The 24,882-nt window shown below is 47.3% G+C and overlaps 3 protein-coding genes across 5 annotated transcripts; 1 reads left to right on the top strand and 2 right to left on the bottom strand.

Annotated features, from left to right (window-relative positions):
- Positions 1-4,493: 4,493 nt before the first annotated feature.
- LOC134634739 (protein phosphatase 1 regulatory subunit 3G-like) lies at positions 4,494-6,243 on the bottom strand. The gene has a single exon (XM_063484079.1). The coding sequence runs from the start codon at positions 5,758-5,760 to the stop codon at positions 4,963-4,965; it is 798 nt and encodes a 265-aa protein (XP_063340149.1). The 5' UTR covers positions 5,761-6,243; the 3' UTR covers positions 4,494-4,962.
- A 2,390-nt stretch (positions 6,244-8,633) lies between these two features.
- Positions 8,634-13,506, top strand: LOC134635104 (protein phosphatase 1 regulatory subunit 3G-like). 3 transcript variants are annotated; one of them, XR_010573793.1, is made up of 2 exons: positions 8,634-10,369; positions 12,289-13,506. XR_010573793.1 is itself a non-coding variant. In XM_063484610.1 (2 exons), the coding sequence occupies exons 1-2, from the start codon at positions 8,977-8,979 to the stop codon at positions 12,302-12,304; spliced, it is 711 nt and encodes a 236-aa protein (XP_063340680.1). In that variant the 5' UTR covers positions 8,634-8,976; the 3' UTR covers positions 12,305-13,506. The 3 variants fall into 3 exon arrangements, 2 of the variants coding, with proteins under 2 accessions (XP_063340680.1, XP_063340681.1); XM_063484610.1 differs by having other exon boundaries at positions 8,634-9,671; XM_063484611.1 differs by having other exon boundaries at positions 8,634-9,724; positions 12,289-13,505.
- LOC134635105 (cytochrome b5) lies at positions 13,503-24,087 on the bottom strand. Its single transcript, XM_063484612.1, has 5 exons — positions 23,807-24,087; positions 18,337-18,465; positions 18,086-18,115; positions 15,492-15,526; positions 13,503-14,973 (listed from the first exon to the last, which is right to left on the bottom strand). Exons 1-5 carry the CDS (start codon positions 23,939-23,941, stop codon positions 14,895-14,897), a joined length of 408 nt encoding a protein of 135 aa, XP_063340682.1. The 5' UTR covers positions 23,942-24,087; the 3' UTR covers positions 13,503-14,894.
- Between the last annotated feature and the right edge of the window lie 795 nt (positions 24,088-24,882).

Raw genomic sequence — 24,882 nt, 5'->3', positions numbered from 1 at the left:
GTGTTTGAGTCTGAATCACTGTCTGCACTGACGCAGCGCTCAGCAGGTTGCTGGTTCTATGCCAGCTGTCACAGCTGAGAGGCGGTACACCTGGACAGGTCGTCCTGCATGTCTGCAGCAGGGAGCTGTGGAGCTCAGGGAGAACATGCTCCACACAGAGAGGCCTCCACCTGCTGGGAGGTGATGGTGCTAACCTCTGCACCATCGCACCTCTTCAGCTGCTGCGAGGTTAATGATGCTAACACACCGCTGGAGTCTGAGCTCTGGGACGTGATTGGTCAGAGCGTCCGTCCTGCTGTCCGAACATGAAGCTGAGGACTCGCACTTCTGACAGGTGACATCATGGCGGCTGAACTCGACCCCTGCGAATCCAGCTGAAACCGGCCAATGAGCATGTGTTTGAACACACCTGAGTACAGCTGTGAGCTGAAGCGTGGTCAGTGGGAGGAGGAGTTGGGGCGCTGCTAATAATAGAGCCTTGTTGGTTTAAGAGTGACCCAGTTCCACAGAAACGCGGTGTGAAAGGTCACGTTGCTCAATCTGCGGCCGCCGTTTCATCAGACGAGCACAGGACGCTCTGCGGTGGTTCTGCAGAGACGCCACGTGCACGAGCTGCTTCCACACACAGGACTTCAGACCCACGTTCAGCCAAAATATACACATCAGAGCCCAGCACCACCTCTGCCATCCTCCACCTCAAGCTCAGGATTCAAATACTCACTCTGCTAAAGACAAAAAAGCAGCCATGATTAACCAACCAATCACCTCTCAGGCTGAAAGAGGAAGCAGCATCAACTGCACTTCCTCTAATGACCACTGGAGGCTCCAGCAGTGGGTCAGCCCCACAGACTCCCAGGTTAAAATATACAAGTTTACATCCTGATAATAAACTGTTTTGGTCACTAGTGATCATTAAGGCTTAAAGTTAGCATTATTAGGGGCGTGGCCTGTTTGATTGGCAGGTGGATGGTGACACAGGTGGCTGTAGCTGCTAGCTGTCTGCTGGCTTCACCTGAACTGGACCTCTGGACGCGTTTGTGCTGTTGGAGCCTTTTTAATGACATCATGTGACCAATAACATGGCTGCTGGGAGGTTACTGTAGCAACAGACCGTGCAAGGAGGCGGAGTGAGTTTTAGTGGACAGTGAAACTGCACGAAAAAAAAAAAACATTTTAAAGTTTTAAAAGTATTTTCAGTGGAAGTGTTGTTTAATAAGGTCAAGGTCAAATTTATTTCTATAGCACATTTCCAGACAGACGATGCTGCACAAAGTGCTTAACAATATAAAAATGCCATTAAAAAGAAACAATGTAAAACAATATAAAACAATGATGGGACAATAAGAGAATTAAAACAATAACTAAGACTATTAAAATAAGACCAAAATGTTTGGGTCATAGTGTGTTAAAAGTCAGGGCATAAAAACGTGTCTTTAGTAGTGATTTAAATTGATCAAGTGTTTGTGCAGATCTAATATTTAGGGGGAGACTATTCCAAAGTCTGGGACCTGCCACACAGACGGCTCGATCTCACCACGAGATCTGAGATCAGTCCGTAGGATGGACAGCATTCATTCTGAGCTGGACCTCATGGTTTTTCCTGGAGCACAAACAGAGAGGAGCTCAGACAGGTAAGGAGGGGCTCGGGCGTTAAGCGACTTAAAAACAAAAAGTAAAAGTATAATTGGATCCTGTAGGAGACAGAGAGAAGCTAACACTGGGGTTATATGCTCTCTCTGTTTGATGCCAGTTAGCAGGCTAGCAGCTGCATTTTGGACCATCTGAAGACGATGAATGGAGGCCTGGTCGAGACCAAAATACAATGAATTGCAGTAGTCCAATCTGCAGGTAAGGAAAAGGTGAATGACACGTTCGTAGATGTTAGCTGGGAGGCATGGCTTTGCCTTGGCCAGCTGTCTTAACTGAAAGAAGCAGGACTTGAAATATTTTGGAGGCCAAAAAAGTCGTAAAGGTAACGTTTGAGTTTAAAGATGAAGCCTCGCTGTCCACAGCCTGCAGCAGAGGCTCATGGGTACTGTAGTATTTGGGGCCTTGCCAGCCTGACAGACTGAGACTAAATTCTTAAATTCGCTGATTTTCCAGTGGACTCTGGCAGCAGCAGATTATGTGATGATCCAGCTTCGACTGAAACCTTCCTCCATCGCTGGGCGCCTCCGTCCGTGTTGACAGACCAAACAGATGTGCTCAGGTTGGTCAACAGCAGCAGTTCGGGAGGACCTCTGGACTTTGACCCTCGAGGCCACGGCGAGCATCAGACGCTGCATGTTTGTGCAGCGTTGCTGTGTTCTCATCAGAGCGGTGAAAAAGTCTAGAGCCACCTCTGAATTTGTTCTTGGACCTTCCTCTGATATCTGAAGTGCTCTCCATCAATGGCATATTTTAATATCTGATTTTAAATCTCCAGGTTCCAGCCTGTAACAGTGATAATGAAAATGATGCATGCTGAGTAAAACTTTTCCAGCGTGCTGATGTTTAATGAAACATGCACGAAGCTCCAGTCTGGCTGGACATTGGGCCTCTTCTGGCAGCGGAGAGAGGAGAAAAGCTCTTTTATTTGAACTTCTCGAATAAAGAGTTTCTCTCCTCTGGCAGACTTCAACCTTCAGCGAGCTCCATGATAAGTTTACGGGGTCGAGGTCAGGACTGTGGAAACGCTGCTGAGTCATTCTGTCAGATCAGCGTGGGTCTGCTGCTCGATCGCCGCTGGGACGTTTTAGCTTCTGCTCAATGTTTAGATATCGAGAAGTTTATAAATATGGATCTATATATGTCTCAGTCCATCAACCCATTTTCAGGATTTTTGTCTCACACATCAAAATCATTGATCATTGTTTAAATATGTAAACTCAGGCCTGTGCATCGTGTCTGAGTACTGACCAGTTAAAATATAAAGACGTCCTGTTACGGCTCATGTTTCAGCAATATAAAAAACTTCATGTTGCAGAAAATGATCAGTTTAAAAGTTTCACTTTACTGCAAAATAAAGCATGCAGAAAACCTTTAACACTAAAATATAGAAAATGTTGTTTTCATGTAATTTTCGTGCTGGACTGAGTGAATCTCACAGGCTGTAGCACAAACACAAAAATATCAGGAGAAGTTTGAACCTGAGTCTGCAGATGGTGCTCGGATTTATTTGTTAAATATGTTCATTTCTGGAAGAGGCTGATGCTTCAGGTTAAAATGCACTAAAAGTTATCACACAGTTATCCTCTAGATATATGTTGGAAAAGTATTTGATATATGAAATTAAAAATTGACTGCATTCATTATAAACATTCAAACTTTTTGCCATAAAAACGACCCGCTCCAAAATCCTGCAGCTGGACTGTAAACGGGACCAAACTGGAATCATTTCATGAAAAAGGAAACTTTCAGAGCTGCGCACCTCACATTATCCCTGCAGTCTGACCACACCACAGATCTGTGACACGAGGAACTGAAGCCCAGACCTGCAGCTCCGTCACTGAGAACATCTCGCTGTAGGAGGAACTGAAGCCAAACACCAGCTTCAAGTGGGATTTGAACCCTGAACCTCTGAGAGGAGGCCCAGAGTTACCCAGCTGAGCCGGCTCTGCTCAGGCGGAGAGGAGCTCACACGCCGTCCTGCTCTGACATGACAAAGACACAAACACTGTCGCTAATGAAGAGCTGATCTGACTCTGAAGTGTGAAACATGGCTGCAGCTGAGACTCGGACTCACTGACATCGCTGCGTGTTTGAGCTCAAACACAGAAAAATGATTCAGTGGAACTCAAACCAACAGATAAGGGGGAGTTTACTTAAGCTGAACTTGAACCTGAGACCCTCACAGCTGTGACCCTTCTCCAAACCTGCTGAGCTGCTCGCCTGTGTCCACAGCAGTGTGGAGGTCCCACTGTGGCAGTGATGGGAACCATTACAAACTCACTTTCTAGAAACAAGAAGCTGAAAGCTGGATTTGAACCTTCAACCTCTGCTCAGAGCCTCAAACTGATCTACTCTGATGATGACTCTGACTGAAGCAGGCGGCTCTTGATTGGTCCAATCTGTGTAGAAGAAGACTGAAATGATGCAGGCAACGCCCACTTTAATGTGAGCGCGCTCAGAGGCTGCAGCAGAGCTCAGACAGACGGCGTGTTTGAGAGTCTGAACCGCCTCCTGCAGCTGATGGAGAAGCTTCTCTGTGGACGATCTGCACACACAAACACACACAACACAAAACTAACACACATGGAAACAGAAATAACGGCCTCAACAAAGGTTGTTGGGTCCAAATAAAGCACGATGAAAAATGTATGTATGAAAGAAACTCTAAATGCAACCAAAGCACAAAAGTCCTGCTGAAATAAATCAGGATGAAACAAACAGAATCTGAATCTGCACACTGAAGAAAAACAGAAAGACTTCCGGCTTCCAGCGTCACTTTTATTTGTTTCAAAGGACACATCAAGTTAAAATACAAAACTGGACATCCTGAACATGAGCAGCTTCATTTTTAATCAGGTCACAAAAATCAAACAGTTTCATTACACTGATCTGTGACGTCACACCAAGCCCAAGCGTGACAGAAAATGTACTCAGCAATTAATCCATCTATTATTCTAATCAAGAGCTGGAGTCCAAGAGCGGACGTGAGACGCAGATAGTTGGGTTACCTGTAAAAACTGTCAGCAGTTTAAAGCGTCCTCTGGGAGAGAGAGAGTCCGTCTGCTTCAGAGAAACATCTGGAACTGTCTCTGAGTTGTACTGCGGTCCTCTAGACACGTCAAAGGCTCAGTGTCAGAGGTCGGTTTAAAAAAGGGCACTAAAGATTTAAAATCAAGGAAACAGAGAGGTGAGGCGTGCTGGGCCTGCAGCCTGAGACTAACTCAGCTTCACTGATCCGAGCACGGGACACAGCAGCTAGTTTACGCAGGGGTGGAGAGGTTTTACGCAGAGATGTTTACGTTTATGCACGGCTCAGGTGGCGTGGAAGGCGGCGCTGACAAACGGCGCGTGGCCGGGCACGCAGCGGTACCTGACGGTGTAGTTCTGCCCCTCGTTGTTGTCCCAGAACTCCCCCTCCTCGCACTTCAGGTAAACGGCGAGGTGCACGGCGGAGCCGGGGTCTGCGAGGGGCGGGGTGTACAAGGTGAAGGCGAAGCGCTCCCCCACCAAACCCGGCTCGTTCGCAGCCACGGGCACCGCCTGCGCGTCCACGTGGGACAGCCAGTCGTTGAAGGTGTACCTCACTCCGACCTCCTTGCCGGCGCAGCCGCTCAAGACCCGCACGTGCCCCCGCACGTCCAGTTGCGTGGCGGCGAGCCTCTCTAGGCAGACCCGGAGCCGCCGGACTCTCCGCTCAGTGTCCCGGAGCTCCGGGAGGTCCGCGCGCAGGCCGGCGGCAAAGCTGTGGCACAGGCTGCTCAGGAGGTCCTGCTGCTCCAGGGGGAAGCTCCTGTGCCGGGACAGGACCTTGCTGGGGATCTGCGGCTCTTCCAGGGAGTTGAAGTGCTTCACTCGGGCCAGGCTCAGCCCCATGGAGTCCGCGAACTTCACGCGCTTCCTGCCCTCCTCCGCTCCGTGGGGTCCGTTCAGCAGCGCCGGGTACGCCGGCAGGGACTTGGCTCTCCTCCGGTCCCGAATGAACTTCTCCAGCTGAGACGCGTCCAGCTCGTCGTCCAGGTCTTCCTCATCCGCCCCCTCCTCCTCCTCCTGCTTCATTCCGTTCTCCGTGTGCTCTCCGCCGGCGTGGATCTGAGGGGGTGAGCGGGACATGGGTGCCCGGCAGCCAGGCGGCCTGTGAGCTGCGGGCGGGTCCGGAGTCCGGCAGCTTGTATAGAGCCCCCCGCCCCCTCTGACAGCAGAGCGCTTGCAGTGTCCTCGGGGCGTAGCAGCTGTCACAGAGACAGGCGCGGCGTCACGTAACAGACCGTCAACCTTCACCTGTTTGTGCACAAAGAGCAAAACAACAACACAGACCCTCTGACGCGCGAGGCTCCGCCCACAAACACCTTATCCAGCAGTCTCTGTGTCAGGAGCCCCACGTGCGCTCCATGTGCGTTCTTTGTGTCCCATACAGTCTGTGACAGGCTCAGGGTCAGAGGTCACAGGTCAGCCTGCCAGAAGCACCCATAGCTGCTTCTTCACTCAGGGCTGAGACAGATGTTCCAGACAGATGTGCAGCTGCAGCTCACTGAAGCTCAGCGTTGATGAAACATCAGGTCTTCTTTTGTAGTTTTACTTTGATCACAAAAATGTTTCTGTTTAAGAAAAAGTTTGAAAAAAGGTCAAATCTCCGAAAGACACACACACACACACACACACACACACACACACACACACACACACACACACACACACACACACACACACCTGTCTGACGTCATGTGGCTCAGTCAGCAGCACTGTTACATAACAGTTGTGAGCGTGTGCAGAGGAGGCTCAGCGGATATTATTGGACCAGAGGCAGACCTCAGAGGAGGTTCGTGGAAGTGGTGGAGGTTACGATGAGTGGGGCAGCTCTCTGGGGGCAGAGCGGGTCATCATCACTTGGCAGGTCGATGATTCGATCCCCGGCTCCTCCGCTCTGAACCCTGGATGTGTGTGAGCGTTACAGGCACAGGGAAAAAGCCTGTGACAGGTGAGAGGTGAGGAACACCTGGACCGGTCATCAGTGAGACAGAAGGCGTCATTTCTTCATTACCTGTGTTTCCTGATTGAACCCTCTGAGCTCTGAGGCAGATCCTGAGGTGTGATGGTGCAGAACTCTGGCTGGTGGCGGAGGTTCTGTCTCCAAACGAACCAATTGCAGTTGCTGTAAGGCTGAGGTCACCTGACCAGGGACATAAAAAAAACCGAGGAGTCACCTGAATCCTCTGTGGCGGCCGGTTGTGGCCCCAGAGCCACATGTTTGACACCATAAAGTTTAAAAGAGGTGAAAGCTGCTCGATGAGGTCACGGGGAGCTGAAGTCCATCCACAGTCTCGCTCTGTTATGTAACGACGCTCCACGTGGCTCCACAGCTGCGTCATCCAGACCGCCAAAACAAACACGTGACATCATCATCACCATCATCCTGACATCATCCCATCGTTACCTTATAAGGAGGAACAAACATGGAGGATTTAACCTCAGGTGTTTAGATTTGTCACAAATCTCTCTGATCATTTCCACAGGCTGCAGGACGAGGAGCCTGTGGAAATGATCACGTCTGTTTCTATAGCGTTACACGCTTCGATTGACATTAGACAGTCAAATCAAATCAATTAACTGGATCTTTCTGTGTTCAGATGAGCTCCTCCTGAGGGTTTTTAATGTTCTGAGCCTCTTTACCTGGCCTCACACAGGTGGCCAGGTCATTCTGCAGCTCTGCAGAAAGCCTGACAAAGCCAGGGGTCGGTTCCCGCTTGGGATGGGGTTAACAGGGTCGGGGTGGGGGCTCGAGGCTGAGTGTCCGGTTTGGTGTGCTGTGGACTGGGTGGCAGTGACAGCAGAGGTCCTGTTGTTGATCAAAGAGTCACCAGTTCCTTCATATTTCAGAGTTAAAGCAACGGTAAGCTTAAGAAAACCAGTATTCAAAAAACCCTCCATTAAATAAAGATCAACCATAATTTAAGAACAGACAGTGAAATATTTATGAATAGACGATAGATTTTAAAGCTTCAGCGTAAACAGAGAGAGCTGCAATATTATTTCCTGTGAATCCTGTCTGAGGAAGAGGAACTCAGACTCCTCTTCCTACATTCTTACCGCGAACACCTCCAGGCTTCCTCAGATCTCTGATTGGTCTCCTCCTCTTGGTTTTTACCATCTACAGTCTGGACGCAGAAATATGGAGATATTTTATTCTTAAAGCTCCTCATAATCTGAATAAACCAGTAACATGCTGGTAGTTTGTGGTTTCCAGATAAACTGATGAAAGTTTATCCACTGCAGATGATAAAGCAAATGCTGCCCCCTGCTGATGCGCTGCTGAATCACACAGAGAGCTCATGAAGTCCTGCTTTCATTGATTGCTTAGTAACACTTAATTATAACCAGCGTGGATAAATGATAACTGCCTGTTTGTAAGGCAGCTGTGACTTTATAATAAAGCACACAGATAATTCACGTTCCTGCATGAAGTTTATAAACGTGCCATCAGCAGGCAGTGAGAGTCTGCAGCCATCTGTGAAGCACGATGGAGGCTCTGTCATGGCTTCACTCGAGTCTATCCCAAACACGCTGCCGGTGCAGTAAACGCTCACCTGGATAGAAACTCTGTCAGAGCCCGGACCTCAGCATGACTGGAGCGGTGTGGGATCATCCTCACAGAGAACAGAACAACAGAAACATCCAAAGAAGAGCTCTGAGTGTCCTTCCAGAGATCCTCACAGCTCAGAGTTCAGACGGAGCTGCAGACTCTTCTCCTGTCAGGATGTTTAGAAACTTTGAATGATGCTTCTGTTTTCGGATCGGTCTGACTCAGATAAACAGATTCAGAACGACTTCCTCACACCTGTACAGGTGTATTTAGCGCTGGTTACATTACATACTCCCCCACGATTTCTCCCTATAAGGAAATCCCGACTGCAAACAAAGTGACGTCAGGATTGCGTCACCGGTTTGTTTACTATCCCCAGGAGTGACGCAGCTGTTACATAACGGAGTCTGACTGAGCTCGCGCGGTCAAAACAGTCAGAATTTCAAAATAAAACTCATAAAAAGCTCAAAGATGGGCTCGCGGAGGTCATGTGACGTGTCAGAGTCCAGCTGTCCGGAAACATGAGTTCACAGCGGCGCGTGGCTCTGTTGTTGTTGTTGTGCGCACGCAGGTGTTTACGTGACAGCAGCTGATGTGAGAACAGCGCACGCGCTCTGCTGTCATCTAGGGGCGGGAGTCTGAAGACAGGTGGAGACAAGACAAGCGCGAGGACTCCTGCCGGACACGAGCCTCGGCACCCGGGCAACAGCTCTCCTCCACAGACCCGTGAGAGTGCCACGAAGAGAGGGATGGAGGAGCAGGAGGAGGAGCAGGAGGAGGAGGAGGACCTGGACGACGAGCTGGACGCGTCTCAGCTGGAGAGGTTCCTGAAGGACGGGAGGAGAGCAAAGTCCCTGCCGGCCTGCCCGGGAGGAGCCCGCGGAGCGGAGGAGGGCAGGAAGCGCGTGAAGTTCGCGGACTCCCTGGGGCTGAGCCTGGCCCGAGTGAAGCACTTCAACTCCCTGGAAGAGCCGCAGATCCCCAGCAAGGTCCTGTCCCGGCACAAGAGCTTCCCCCTGGAGCAGCAGGACCTCCTGAGCGGCCTGTGCCACAGCTTCGCCGCCGGCTTGCCCGCGGATCGGCCGCTTGCGTGCCTCCCGGAGCTCCGGGACACGGAACAGAGAGTCCGGCGGCTCCGGGTCTGTCTGGAACGGCTCGCCGCCACGCAGCTGGACGTGCAGGGGCACGTGCGGGTCCTGAGCGGCTGCGCCACCGGCAAGGAGGTCGGAGTGAGGTACACCTTCAACGACTGGCTGTCCCACATGGACGCGCAGGCGGTGCCCGTGGCCGTGGACGAACAGGGTTTGGTGGGGGAGCGCTTCACCTTCACCGTGTACACCCCGCCCCTCGCGGACCCCGGCTCCGCCGTGCACCTCGCCGTTTACCTGAAGTGTGAGGAGGGGGAGTTCTGGGACAACAACGAGGGGCAGAACTACACCGTCAGGTACCGCTGAGTGCCCGGCCTTTGTCAGCGCCGCCTTCCACGCCACCTGAGCGGTGCGTAAAACCTCTCCATCCTGCGTAAAACCTCTGTATCGTAAAGCTGTCCGTTCGTCGCAAAGCTCCTTCCTTGCTTCTGTCTCTGACCTTCAGCTCTGATGTCCTGCTCTCTCTGACCGCTGGCAGCGTTTCTCTCACTGGTCTCAGTTCCTGAGGTCAGGACGCTTCAAAGTTTCAGACGTCACAGCAGGAAAAATGAAATCCTGGCAGAGAAGTTTAAACTTTTAGTTTTTTAACTGTGACGTGGACGCTGCTCACTGATGGAAAGGAAAGATTCCTGAATGTTGTCACATGATTCATATTTAGTAAAAGTAACTGAATCGCTTTGGCTGTTTTCCTGCTTCTGGTGACGTCATCACACGCCGCACTGTAAAACGATGCTGAGCCGAACAGGAAGCAGAGATTCTGACATGTTGAAAGTGTGAGAGGAGTGAGCCTCTGTCCTCTGCCTTTAAAGCCAGATGTTTCCTCTGTGGTGTTTTCAAAGCTCCAGATGTTTTCAGTGGTGATGCCGTGTCCTCTTCAGCCTGGATTGGTCTGATTGGAGGGTGGTGGCGTGGATGCAGAGAGGAGCGGTGGTTCCCTCCTGAGCCCATCAACCACAGAACCTGGTCTGACTGTAGAGCCTGAACACCAGCAGCGGTCAGTACTGGGTTCTTCTAATAAGAGGAACAACAAGTTCTTTATCATTTTATGAGAACCGTTCTCACGTTGCTGGGCAGAGGTGAAGAAGCTGTCTCCGTCTCCACTCTGGGAGGATTTTTCTACACCAGCATGTCACATCGCTGCTTCTCTTTTCTCTTACTGAACTTTTTAAACATTTATGCATTAATTATGCAAAAGATATTTATAAACTTAAGCTGGGTCCGTTTCTTTGTTACCTGACGCAGGAACAAATACTCCTGTTTTAGTCGATGGTTGTTTGACCTCTGTGACCTCAGGACCTGTGAGCATGAATGAGAGAGGAGCTGTGATGTCACACAGCCGCCCTTTGCTTGGTTAACACGCCATCCTTAACCTGTATGGATGCACTACAATGACCTCCTTGAGTTTCTCGGAGTAAAGCTGGAGCTCTCAGACGCTCTGTTGCCACAGTAACCTCACAGCAGCCATGTTATTGGTCACATGATGTCATTAAAAATGACCCAAAAGGCTCCAACAGCACAAACATGGCCCAGAGGTCCAGTTCAGGTGAAGCTAGCAGCTACAACCACCTGTCAATCACAGAGGCCACAGACTTTATCTGCTTTCTGTATCAGGCTGTAAACGTCTTTATTTCTGCTGTAAAAGTTTAAGGTGGGAGTCTGTGGGAGCTGACTGAGTGCTGGAGCCTCTGCTGGACGTTAGAGGAACTGCAGGTTTGGTACTTTCAGCTGGAGGGTGGGGGTGTATGGATGAGCCTGGGGGATCAGGCTTATCACAGAGGTCACAGCTGAGCTCTGCAGCTACACGTTAAATGATGTCACACAGTTTGGTGATGGTAGAGCGAGGCGTGCACGTCGCTGTGTGGGTCCTGCAGCTCTGCAGCAGAGTCTGCAGGTCAAACTGAAATCAGCAGGTGCAGCCGTACCGACTGAAACAAGTATTAAGCTTTGCTTTCAGCTGTTTTGTCACAGATTTGTGAAATGATTTTTGAAAGCGCTCACAGATCCGGGCGCCACGCCGTAACAGGAAGCCATCGTTGCAACAAGGCAGGTTGTGAAATTTCTTCCCTGCCAGATTTTCCACAACCAACCGTCAGCAGTGTTACTGCAAAGTGGAGACATAAAGGTGCAGCACAGTGAGTGGAAGTCCCCAACCCTCCATCACCGCAGCGTCCACACAAGCTGCTCACCAGGAGCTTGGCCTCAGCAGCTCCTGCCGTACGACGAGTACTTTTAAAGCAAGGATGTTTTAGAGTGTTATTTTATATCGTGGGTCACATACAAGGTTCTGGTAGCTGATTGGCCAGACTATCCTGTAGCCATTTTCTCACTTTGGCTCCACTGTGACACGTTTCTGTCATTGGATGGTTTATCTATACCTCAGTGAGTCTGGAGTGTATAAAGGGCCGGGCAGCGTCTGTATCTGCACAGAAAGCTGTAACAATCCGTCACATCCTCCAGTGGACCAGACTGGAGCCATTACCAGGCCATTCCCTGCTCCCAGACCTTATGTTTGACACCTCTGTTTTACAGCATGACCTCACTGGGTCCACTGTGCTGGTGTGTGGTGACATCACTGACGCTCCTCTGAGAAAACGTCTAGTTTTGTACACGATGCAGTCTGAGATGAAACTGCTGCAATTTAATAACAGAGCCTGTGTGTGTGTGTGTGTGTGTGTGTGTTTGTGTGTGTGTGTGTGATGCACGCACTTCATGAGCATCTCATTTACCTTTAAACCTGCTGTGCAGCCTGTAGTTGGTCTATTTCACCTCTGGGTGGCAGCATTTGTCCTTTTCACCTCCCTCTGTGGGCGCATTCATGCATTTACTTCCATAAACTGTTTATATTTACTTTCATGTCACATATTTAGTTTCTGTCCAAATGATCTCCTCATTTCCTTCTTGTGTTATTTTTAGGTTCCTGAGTGTGTGACAGCATGTGGCTGTGTGTGACGGGAGTGGCTGTGTGTCCTCCATGTGGCGCTGCAGAGCTGTCAGTTTATCAGTGCAGCTGCTTCCTCTCAGCCTCCATCTCTGAGCGCTGATGAGCTCCAACATCTCTGCTTCAGCCCAGAGGAATCCCAGCATTTCAACAGGAAGCGACACTTCAAAATAAAAGCCACAGCCTTTTATAACTGAGAATGATTTAAAGTTGTGTTTTCTGACCTTAGCTGTATTTCTACACGTTCATCCTCCAAACCATTTAAATATGTTTCTGTTTCGATCGTCTCATTTTGAGAAGCTGCCAGGGAGCCATTATCCTGCAGCTCCACTGTTTCCCATATTCCACAAAAAACCCTCAAATAACTCTTTCCTGTGACCTCGTGTGACCTTCTGATACCACAGCTGTTCCCACCATGATTTAATAAACAAGTACAGCAGGTGTAAGATGACCAACGAGGACGATTACCTCACGAGTCTAAAATAACTGAGACAAAACGTCCACTCGTTTCTTTAAAGCCTTCAGCATCCACAACAAGATGTTTTTAAAAGCAGAGGAACGTCAGGAAGTTCAGGAAGCCGAGGAAGAAGCAGACGGATGGGATCGTAAAGAGAGGAACAGAAGAAGAGTGCGGAGATGACTCTGCTCTCTGAACAGCGTTTCAGAAGCTTCAGTGAAAACCACGAAAGCAGCAGACCTGAAACACCCTGAGCTGAAACACAGCTTTCTGTGACTCGTTGCCCACGAGGATGACGGAGAGTTGAATGTTTGTGTGATAATAACTGTGTGCTTTTCCTCTGCTGACTTACAGTTGGATTGTTTTTGTCCTGATGCGTGCTCCAAACGCCCAAAAAGTCGATTTTGTTCATCTGGACGATTAGCTTGAGGATGATGATGATGAAACTTTTCTCCCACTGAACACAACGTCCAGATAAACACAGTGAACTCCTGGTGTTTTTTCTGCCATTTAGTGCCGGTCACATGACCCGATCACGTGTCTCTGTAAATCAGGACTCAAACGGCCGTGACTGGACGAGCAGAAGCTGCACGATCCCACGGACGCCGCTGCTCGTCTGGAGATCCTTGACACCGTCACATCCATCACAGCTGCTGCTTTTCTTTAAACAAGGTCTCGTGTTCGTGATCTGGCCTTGCAAAGGCACTTTGAATAAATCTCAGCTGGACAAACTCAACGTCTGAATGTTTTTATTCAATAATTTCCTGCAAACACAGCAGCATGAAATAAAAATCTGACCTCGACTGTGTGTAGACTGTACGTAGAAGATGGACGTGTGCGTCGGTCTGAATGAGTCAGCTGCATGTAGCAGCCAGTCTGTGGACAATGAGCTGCTTCTCTCTTAATTTTTAACCTCAGTAAAATCTTCCTGATGGTCTCAGTCTCAGGTTTTAGTCTTGTTTAGATTTTGTCCCAATTCAGGGTTAAATGATTTAGGGTGTGGCTACTCTGTGATTGACAGCGACCAGCTATTTCTTACACAAACACGTTGGCTGGGTCCATCTTTTATGTACAGGCTCTTCAGGCAGTCTGAGAGGCGTTACGATTGGACGGCAAATTGTGGAACATTTTCAGAGATCATGTTTTTAATCTTCAACTTGTTGCTCTCTGGATCATTTTTCAAAGTGTTCAAACAGAAGTGTGTGTGGTCTCAAACAGGCTGATATTTAAAGTTACAGCACATGAACGCTGTGATCAGACTCACAGTTTCAAAACTGGACTCTGGTTCCTGCTCAACAATTACACAACAGTTAAGTGGACTCATTCTGCTGCTCCTCGTCCTCCGTGTCGTACTTCCTGTCCTGGAAAAGCTTCTAATAATGAGGTCTGTGAGTGAGCTCTAAAGGCTCCGTTTACCACACTTTTTCTACTTTTGGGTCTCTCTGATGTCACAGAGAGGAACTTATATGGTCATCTCAGGAACAGAAGCTCCACCCACCTGTTGTTCAAATCAGCCAATCAGAATAAAGCTAGTTAAAGGTATTTTTCACCACCAGGGGGCAGTGTTAAGACAGAGGATGTGTTCACGTTTTTTTTTTTATTTGACTAAAAAAACAAAATGGTGGAAATGAGCAGAATAGGTCCACTTTAACAGGTGAGTGTCATGGCGGCTGTGACGCGGTCACATGACGTGTCGTTAGCTGCTGATTGCATGTTTTAAAATTTTATTTACATTCAGTTACAAACATATAAAAAGTTCTAACAATTTATACATCCGCTGCATTTCTACACAATTTCAGAGCATGAGGATTCGCTGCGGCGCCCGTTGTCACGGTGAATTCAACAATGTAAATTACTTCATTAACATAATGCCACGTCATTGGTTGATAGGTTAAACAGGATGAAATGAATTACAGGGTCATTACTGGCGTAGAGTCAGTGATCCTAGAACAGACGCTCCTGCGGGGGTGTGTCTATTTGGTCAGGTGGTCCGCAGCCGCCGTTCGTCTGCTCTAAAAACGCCACCCTACGCTGGGAGGAGGAGCCATGGCAACCTCTCACTGCTATTGGCTGTCAATCAGAAGTCGGTGCCTGCTGGTGACATCACATCAGTGTGTGATGACATCACTCAGAGGAGTACATGTGGTATATCACCGTGACGATGAGTGCAACCAGAGCGGGGATCAGCATGTTCGACCACCAGCTGCAGGACAGACGCACAGTTAGTGAGCGCACACAAACCCACTCTGTGTGTCTGTGTCTGTGTGTGTGTGTGTGTCTGTGTGTGTGTGTGTGTGTCTGTGTCTGTGTGTGTGTGTCAGTCTGTGTGTGTGTGTCTGTGTGTGTGTGTCTTTGTGTGAGTCTGTGTGTGTGTGTGTGTCTGTGTGTGTGTGTGAGTCTGTGTGTCTGTGTGTGTGTGTGTGTGTCTGTGTCTGTCTGTGTCTGTGTGAGTCTGTGTGTGTGTGTCTGTGTGTGTGTGTGTGTCTGTGTGTGTGTGCCTGTGTGTGTGTGAGTCTGTGTGTGTGTGTGTGTCTGTGTCTGTGTGTGTCTGTGTGTGTGTGTGAGTCTGTGTGTGTGTGTCTGTGTGTGTCTGTGTCTGTGTGTCTGTGTGTGTGTGTGTCTGTGTGTGTGTCTGTGTGTCTGTGTGTGTCTGTGTGTGTGTCTGTCTGTGTCTGTGTGTGTCTGTGTGTGTGTGTCTGTGTGTGTCTGTGTGTGGCTCACCTGGGCTCTTCCTTCACAGTGGTCACCAGTGTTTCCTGTAAAACACAAAAAGAGTCACTCCCGTGGCTACATCGCTGTGTTTACAATAAACCCATCAAAGGGTCAAAGGTCACTGTGATAAATACACCAGGGGGCGCTCTCGAGCTCGCCCAGAATGAGCTGCAGAACACAAACGTGAACTTTGGCAAGTGTTCATCTCGTTTTTGAAAGAAGAGCTCGACATCGTGACGCGCTGCTTCGTCTGCACCTGTGGAGCTTTCTGTTGGGCTTTAGCCACGCCCCCTAACATCTGCCATAGTTATCCTTTGGAAATCGGTGTCATCGAACCCTTAACTAACCAATCAGCACGCATTAGCATTATCCTGGTGTTTTCTGGGGAAAATCAGCTGGTTCTTGTCGTATGTGAGCAGCTCTCCTCAGACCATCACCTCTTTAGATCGTCTCAGTTTAAACCACATGTGTCAAAGTCAAGGCCCGCGGGCCACATCCGGCCCGGCGTACATTTATATCTGGCCCGCGAGATCATTTTATATAGATGTATTATTATTGTTATGCATGGCCCGGCGATGTGAGGCGCTAATAATAGACAAACTACAGATCCCATAATGCAGCGCTGCAGCCTCCATGCTGAACGCTAGGCTAACTGGGAACATTCCCGCATCAATCAAGTCAAACTTCTGTTATTGCGAAGCTAGCCGCTCACAATGGTGGAGAGAAAAGTTGATTCTGAAAGCAGAGCCTTTCAGCGCCAGTGGGTGACTGAATATATGTTTACAGACATTGCTGGTAAACCCGTGTGTCTTATTAGTGGAGCTAATGTGGCTGTAATTAAGGAATTTAATTCAAGACGGCACTACGAGACAAAACGTCAGGATAAGCTGAAAAACCTAAATGCAGAGCAGAAACTACAGAAAGTAGAAGTCTAAAGAAGAATCTAACATTTCAGCAGTCGTGTTTCACCAGAGCAAAAATCACAAAGTGAAGCTGTCGTGAAAGCAAGTTTTATTGTAGCAGAGGAGCCAAATCAGCCCTGCACTCTGAAGAGCTGCATGATGAAGCTGTGCGACGTCTTGTGTCCAGACAAAACGCAGATTTTGGCAAATGTGAGCCTGAGGAGAAATACGGTTGCTGATCGGGTTTGTGAGATGGCCACTGATTTAAGAACACAGTTGTGTGAAAGAAGCAAACACTTCATTGCATACTCTCTTGCTGTGGATGAAAGTATAGACATGATGGACATTGCACAGCTGGCCATCTTCATCCGTGGAGAGGAAATATTGAACATTAAATCGATGCACGGGACAACGACAGGAAAAGACATTTTTTAAAACGTATGTCAAAGTGTAACCGACGTGAAACTGCCCTGGGACAAACTTGTTGGACTTACAACAGATGGAGCTCCGGTGTTGTGCGGTGAAAAAAGCGGACTAGTCAGCAGGATGCGAGTAAAGATGCAGGAGGAGAACTGTACAGTGAGTTAACAGCATATCACTGCATCATACACCAGGAAAGGCTGTGTGGTAAAGTCCTAAAAATGGAGCATGTAATGATCACCGTAACGCAAACCGTAAATTTTATCTGAGCTAAAAGTTTAAATCACCGTCAATTTCAGTCTTTTATGTGGGAAATAGATTCAGAGTTTGCCGACATTCCTCATCATACAGAGGTCCGTTGGCTGAGTTGGGATAAAAATTCTCAATAGAGTTTTTGAGCTCAGCAAGGAAATCTGTCAGTTCATGGACATGACATGTATGATGTGGTGAAGGCATTTCAAGTGAAGCTGTCACAAATGCACCAGTGCAACCTGCCTCACTTTCCCTGTTGCCAAGTAATGTTGAACCAAGTCAGCGGACTTTGCTGAACTGCACCTGTGCAGATTCAGATGGAGCTGCAGTGTAATGATACACTCAAGGCAAAGTACGACACTGAATGGGCCGCACAGTTTATTAGTTCCATTCCTGAAGCAATGCCCAGCTCCGTCTACATGCGGCTCCAACCTTGTGTTTGCTTTCATTTATTTTTTTCTGGGGTTTTTGGCAGCATGTTCATATTTCTAACTTGCATAATTTTGACAGGATATAGTTTTATAAAGAGCAAAATATTTAAAGTTAAAGTTTATTTTTTTAAGTTTATTTAATCTGGAATAATATTCCTGTCTGTTTTTATTCATATTTATGTTTAAAAAACATTGTTTTAGTGTGTTCAACAAATGTTTATCTTGTTTGGCCCGCGACCTAAAGTGTGCCTTGAGTTTTGGCCCCCTGTGCAATTGAGTTTGACACCCCTGGTTTAAACGTTTGACACGTTTCTGTGATCTGCTGTGATTAAAGTTGTGGCGTGGGTGTGGTCTCTGGCCATCTGCAGAGGAGGGCTGACGCAGTGAGCTCCCGGGGCGGCGCAGGGGCGGGGTGAACAGGTGTGCTGGGATGTGATTGTGACTCTTTATATGTTCACAGTGACAGTCAGAGGGGGAGGAGAGTGGACGTGACAGCAGAGAGCGGGAGTGTCTGTGTCCCAGTGCAAAACCAAAACCAAAGTATTGCTGTCATCACACTCGTGTCCAGTGTTTGCCTATGTATGTATGCTTCACTTACCACAGGCTGGGAGAGTTTGTGTCTGTCGTCCTGCAGACAGAAACACAGACAGTCAGTGATGTCACAGGCAGCACGTCCCACAGTGCAGTCAAGTCACACACAGACACACACACACAGACACAGACACAGACACACACACACACACACACACACAGACACACGCACACACACACACACACACACACACACACACACACACACACAGACACGCACACACACAGACATACAGACACACAGACACACGCACTGACCGGGTGCACCTCTCCGATCACCATGCTGCTGGCCATCTCTCGGGCGTCGGTGGAGTGTCCGACGTCCTCGAAGCTCTCCGTGGCGTTTCCTCCCGCCTGCTCCCTCAGCACCTCCTCTCCTCCGGGGTGCTGACACCGCAAACACACACAGAGCCGTCAGTTCACCTCCTCACGCACACATTCACACTTTTAAACACACAGTTTCTAACCAGTCACTCGTTAAAGTCGAGGCTAAACACAAATCCTCACATTGCTTTAGGTTCCAGTTGCGGTCGGCACGGTAACACGCCGTGACAGGTCCGCGTGCACGCTCACAGTAACACTGATGCTGGTCGCCCTCATTAAACAGAGGCGTGCGTGTCCCTCTCTGCCACGAGAAGCAGCGAGATAAGCCGTCACAGACGCAGCACAGAGACGCGCTGTGAGTCACAGTCACACAGCTGAAGCTGCAGAGCCAGTTTCAGCGCTGCATGGTGCAATCAGGCTTGTAAGAAGCTGCCCACATGCAGGCTGGAGAAACATGGCAGACATGACGTGCACACCGCAGCTCGCCTCTGCCACACTCAGAGACACGGGTTGTAGTCGGGCGGCTGTAGGGTCGCTTTACAGGACCAGATCTGATGAAACGCTGTAAACCTCTCTACACATGAGGTATGTTTGGGATCAGATGTCTGTGATTGGACCGTCCTCCCCATCTTCTCTTTGTCTTTACCTGCGTCTCATTAATTAATGATTCACAGGTTAGCTCTGACCTGCAGTGAACCACCGCTCTCGGCTCACCTCTGGACAGCTGCCTTAAAACAGCTGCTATAAAACAGCTGGATCCAGAAATCGCTGCTGAGCATGTCTTTGCACTCTGAGTGAACCGGAGCAGTGAGACGAGTCCGAGAGGCCTCAATCTGTTCGCTGACTGTTGGCCAACACACCCACACCCTGAACTCTGTACAAGGAGACGCCATTCATTCAGATAAGCTGTGACCAGGGAGGAGCTGAGCTGCCAAAGGTCCAGGCTGTTAGTCATAACCAAGCAAGGCAATTTTATTTGTATAGCACACTTTCAGCACAAGGCAACTCAAAGTGCTTTACATGATTAAACTGATAAAAGAAAACATTTACAATAAACCAATAATCAAGAAAATAATTTGTATGAAAATGAAAAACAAACAAGTAGAGAGCCATAATAGGATCAGTTACTCATAAGCAAGTGTAAATAAGTAAGTTTTAATTTTAGACTTGAAAGGGTTCAGTGTCTCTGCAGCTTTGCATTCTCCCGATAGTGTGTTCCAGATGTGAGGAGCATAGAAACTAAAAGCTGCTTCTCCAGGTTTAGTTCTGGTTCTAGGGACAGTCAGTAAACTAGAGCTGGAGGACCCGACTGATCTGGAGGGTTTGTACCATGATAGCAGATCTCTGATGTACTCTGGTGCTAACCCATCCAAGGATTTATAAACTAATAAAAACACTTTAAAGTCTATTCTCTGAGCTACAGGGAGCCAGTGTAATGACTTTAGAACTGGAGTAATGTGCTCTATTTTCTTGGTTCTAGTGAGAACACGAGCAGCAGCGTTCTGGATCAGCTGCAGTTGTCTGATTGATTTTTTAGGTAAACCTGTGAAGATACTGTTACAGTATCAAGGCGGCAAGAGATAAATGCATGGATGAGTTTTTCTAGGTGATGTGTCATCAGTCCTTTAACGCTAGAAATGTTCCTCAGGTGATAGAAGGCTGACCTTGTTATTACTTTTATGTGGCCCTGCAGGTTCAGGTCTGAGTCCATTATTACACCTGAATTTCTGGCCTGGTCAGTAGTTTCTAGTTGGACCAGTTTAAGCTGATTACTGATATTTGGTCGATCTTTTTTGGGTCCAAAGATAAGTACTTCAGTTTTGTAGCAGGCATTAGAGTGCACATCTGGGTCTTGTATTAAAATTTTCCCTGTATTTGTCTGACAGGTTTACTTTACAGTTTAAGATTTTCTTCACATAAAACCAAAAACAATATTCATATTAATTTTAAAGCAAACAGTTTATAACCAGTTGAAGCCATTACTGATCCCTCGAATTACCCAGGGACGAGTAATGGATAATTAAAAGGAAAAAAACCCGTGACTGTCTCACTAATCTGACCTTTGTAAAGACATTTGCTAATCAATAGACTTCTAACCACAATCCATGAAATCATGGACACAATATTCACAGATTAGTCCTTAATGATTAGCGGCAGTTAGCTTTGTTACGGTAAAACTTTAAATTGTATAAATTATTGTACTTTTGCAGTATTTACAACCAGATCCTGAGGATATGAAGACTCCTTTGTTCTAGTCACCAACATGGACTAGCGCTAGCTAACGTTAGCTTAGAGTCTGCTAATCGCTAACATCAATAAACGGAGGAAACTCCCCATAAAAATAAAAAAATGAATGACTTCAGGGGAGATTTTTTTTAATAAGAGAGGAAACACACTGAGGATAGCTAGCTGGCTGTTAGGGTTTGGAAGTTAGCCACTTTTTGGCTTTTTATTGATCATCAGAACAAAGCGTGAGCACGCTTTCTCTGGCTGATGATTGTTTTGGTTGTGAGCCGATTGTCACATTTGCCCGTAGCTTGCATGGAAGACACTGACTTCTCTGCTAACTACTCGCTGAGCGGTACTGAAACCTGAAACTGTGACACAAACTGGAAATTGAGAACGTTTACTGTCAAAGTAAAAGCTCCACCGCAGTGCTGCAGCCGCCATGTTTCAAAGGGTGCTACCTTTTGTTTCCAGATGCAGCGTTTATTACATTACAGGTGACACAGCAGTCTGCAAGCCTAGCGACCAAAGAAATCACAAGGAAGTGGTTGGTGAATAAATTTTTTCCCTAGCAACCGGTAGTTTCCAGGCAGTCAATGTCTGGCCTTCAGGTCTGCCAGCACCCTCTGGCCAACCAGTTGGAGAGTAATCATTTTCTTCCAGTGACCTGAGGTTGGCAGATGGTTGCAGACTGGTCCCTAGACCTTTAGTCTCTGCACTGTTACATGTCCAAATCATTAACATCATGTGACTAGCTGTCATGTGACCACAAAACCTCATAAGTCTACAGGAAGAAAAAAGAGGGACTACCCGGGGTATGCTCATTGTCTCATCGTGCAAAGCAAACATGGACAGCTGTGCAGCATGTAACTGATGCTCAACTCATCAACTCCAATCAGCTCTGCTATCGAGTGCTTATTATCTGCATGTAAAGGGTGTGAACACTTCCACCAGTGAATCCAGTTTCCTGGATATTTCTGATTTGGATCAAAAACGTCCTGGCGTTCATCTTTAATTGAACAATTCCACACATACGCTGACGTCTCCAGGATTAAATTAACAATGAAAACACATCTGGTTTAGATCTGAAGTGAGTCAGAGCGAGTTATCCCTCTTTGTGTAGTCACATGTTATAAACCCTGCCCCCCCCCCCCCCATAGCTGCATCACTGCAACCTGCCAATGATTCACCAGAGTCTGCAGCACAAAGCCAGAGAGCAAACTGTGGCAGAGTTCGTCCAGTGAATCAGCAGAAAACTGAAGCCTGACGATATCTGAAAGCAAAGGGACGGTGTAAAACTGAACAGAGGTGGAGGTGAAGGGTGGTGGGGCTGACGCTTTGGGGTCAGTGTGTGCAGCAGTCACATTTGCTGCATGCAAACTCAAGCGATCCATGTTTACGGCCTTAGATCGCTCTGTGCTTCAGAGCAGCACGTTAAACCTGCAATAAACCTGCACACAGACGGCCAGGTACCACTTCATTATATCAATCATCACACCTTTTCTAGACCAATCAGAGGCAGTCAGATGCATTTATTCATTCATATGTTTTCTAGGCCCAAAGAGGCCAAACCTCCCTGAGCCTGGTTCTGTTGGAAGTTTCTTCCTGTTAAAAGGAAGTTCTTCCTTCCCACTGTTGCCATGTGCTGCATACAGGGTCATCTCTCTAATACTACTAAACTGGAGTCTAAAACTTTTATTTAAATGTTGCAGGTACCCAGAGTAACTTCACCTTAACTTAATCAAAATCAGTCAGCTCAACAATCGGAACAGAAAATTCCACAGTGGACACAAATTTTAGTGACAAACACTGAACGTGACACAGGAAAGGAACAGAAACAGAGGGTTGGATATGAAAATCAAAAGTATTGGTGTTTGTGATAAATCGTTGTAAAGACACATAGATGATAAGAACGGATTCATTCAGATTGGCCCAACAGTGAAGGAGGAAATAGGGCACATACAGACATATAAACATGCACATGCTCCGATCATTATAGTACGGTTATTGACCAATCATTGGTGCCCAACATCACAAAACCAACAGGCTGAAACACACACACTGAGTTTGGTGTCAGGGGGACCATAAAAACAGGAAACACGCAGGTTTGCAGGGATAGCTTTATTTCTCAGGTTTAATACGATAATCAATAACTTCTCAGGGGCTGCAACTAAACCGAAACGCTTTCATGTGACCTCTGACAGATAAATAAGCCGCTGACATCGCTAACACCCTTTTAATTTGCTTAAATACAGATATCAGGCCGACATTAGAATTTGGCTGAGCGTCGTTCGTCAGAAGGATTTATTTTATATATTGATCAACTGGGAAAAAAAAGTCCTTTCAGGTTTATAGTTTAATGTTTAAAAAGTAAATCTGCCAAAATATTTTTTTATTTAATTTTTACATACATTATTATTACTATTATTTTATTTTTATTGTTATGAAATATGTTTTTTGTTGTTTTAATCCCATTTTTGTTCCAGTGAAACAAAGAAATCATCACTAAATATCCCAACATCAGTGAACACTGTTTCATTAGGTACAGACAGACACTGGTCAGTGAAGCTGGTGTCTGGCCAGTTTAAAAGCTTTTAATCAATGCAAAGATCAATACCATCATTTATTGTCACTAAATCTTTTTTGATCAGAAATTGAAACTGTTGATGGTCACAATTACATTTTTGACAATGTCCCAATAAAACATGACCAGTTTAAAAATGAAAAATCCAGGATTGACTCTAAATGTCTCGTTCAGTCTGACAGTCCCACAAAACACAGACATTCAGTTTCTAATCAATAATCCTATCCATCTATGTCCAGAGTCTTTTGGTATTTCTGGGCTTCCATAGACCACAAAACCCAAACAAATCCGGTCTCCGTTATAACTGAGACACCTGCACTGATTTGGATACTTCTCATCTGACCTTTGACTTATTGTCTAAGTTTGTCGGGTTCCTCTGGGGCCCTTCCTGGGACCCCTGCAATTCTGAGAAGGCTCCAGTCTGTACTGTGAAATTAAAAGCTGCTAAAGATGCATTCAAAAGCGGTTTGGTTGGATTTTTCACCCTCTCAGTTCAGGGTGTCTAGTTTCCTCATTTCCTGTTTTGGCTGATTTCCACACACACATAATACCGCTGCACTCCCACCACCCTCAACACCCAGACACTGAGCTCACCTCCTCCAGAAACTTGGTCACATCGTAGACTTTGTTGTGGATGATGATCCACGTCGATTTGAAGGAGTTCTGCTTCTCTATCTCTGCCAGTCTGTAGTATTTCACTCCCTCGGAGCTTTTCTTCTGTTCACCCATCTGTGCGACGCTGTGGGAGCGAGTTCTGAGGGCTGAGCAGCCTGTCCGAGGTTATATAATCCCAGCGAGTGTGTCAGGACAGTGAGTCCACAAAAAACACATCGACATTTACCCCAGAGAGAGTCCACGCTAACTTCCAGCGCTGAGCAGACCTCAGCTGATGAATTTACCTGAGCTCAGTGTCGCCTCCTGCTGCTGCCTCCAAAATAAAAGCCTTCTCCGGTTAGTGAAACGGACTTCTTCAGAAAGAATGGCAGTTATCAGCAAAAAGTTGAAGTATTTTATTTTCATAACCTTTACAAAATAACATTAAAGTTAAGTAACATAATGCTTCAAGTGATTCCTCAAATATGCTGGTGTACTAAACCTATGCGTTTTATTTCTTTATGTCATTATTATTATTATTATTATGCTGCATTGTGCTTTTATTATGAAATACTGCTTTGTAATTTCCGTTGTGGTCGTAGTTATTACTGGTTGCTTCATGATGGTGTCTCAAAGTTCCTGAGACCGCCCTCCCCACCGCTCTCCTAATATGCTATTGGCTTTTCCTTCCCTCCTTCAGGATAATGGTCGTCTGTGATTGGCTCTTCCCGTGCCAATCATCAGTGAGACTATGGGCGAGGACGAGGGCAAAGTTCGCCGGAGTTCAACGGCTGTCAAGGAAACTCACTTCTCACGCAACGGTTCGGGGCTTCTCACGTGGCCCACGTACTGAGGGTTTTTTTTCCTAATCTGAGCGTTTCAGCGGGCAGCCGGACATCCGGTTGTAGTCGCAAATCCCATTTGACCTGCATAACTTGGTTAATGTTGTGATAAGTTGGCATTCAGAGTAGAAAATTTAGACTGATACTGGAGCGGCTCTGCGGCGGGAAAACACGCGAACCCGAACTCAAAGTTCTTCTATTAATAAAACTCATCACTATGCAGCCAAAAAAACC

The sequence above is a fragment of the Pelmatolapia mariae genome, linkage group LG9, assembly GCF_036321145.2.
Source record: "Pelmatolapia mariae isolate MD_Pm_ZW linkage group LG9, Pm_UMD_F_2, whole genome shotgun sequence".
Lineage (NCBI taxonomy): Eukaryota > Metazoa > Chordata > Actinopteri > Cichliformes > Cichlidae > Pelmatolapia > Pelmatolapia mariae.
This window is presented reverse-complemented; position numbering and strand designations above follow the sequence as displayed.

Excerpts from the sequence above, each read along its gene's own strand:
- LOC134634739 (XM_063484079.1), bottom strand. The coding sequence starts at position 5,760 with ATGTCCCGCTCACCCCCTCAGATCCACGCCGGCGGAGAGCACACGGAG.
- LOC134635104 (XM_063484610.1), top strand. The coding sequence starts at position 8,977 with ATGGAGGAGCAGGAGGAGGAGCAGGAGGAGGAGGAGGACCTGGACGAC.
- LOC134635105 (XM_063484612.1), bottom strand. The coding sequence starts at position 23,941 with ATGGGTGAACAGAAGAAAAGCTCCGAGGGAGTGAAATACTACAGACTG. Across the intron at positions 15,527-18,085 it reads ACAAACTCTCCCAGCCTGTG|GAAACACTGGTGACCACTGT; the intron begins GTAAGTGAAGCA and ends TGTGTTTTACAG. Across the intron at positions 14,974-15,491 it reads ACTGTGAAGGAAGAGCCCAG|CTGGTGGTCGAACATGCTGA; the intron begins GTGAGCCACACA and ends TCTGTCCTGCAG.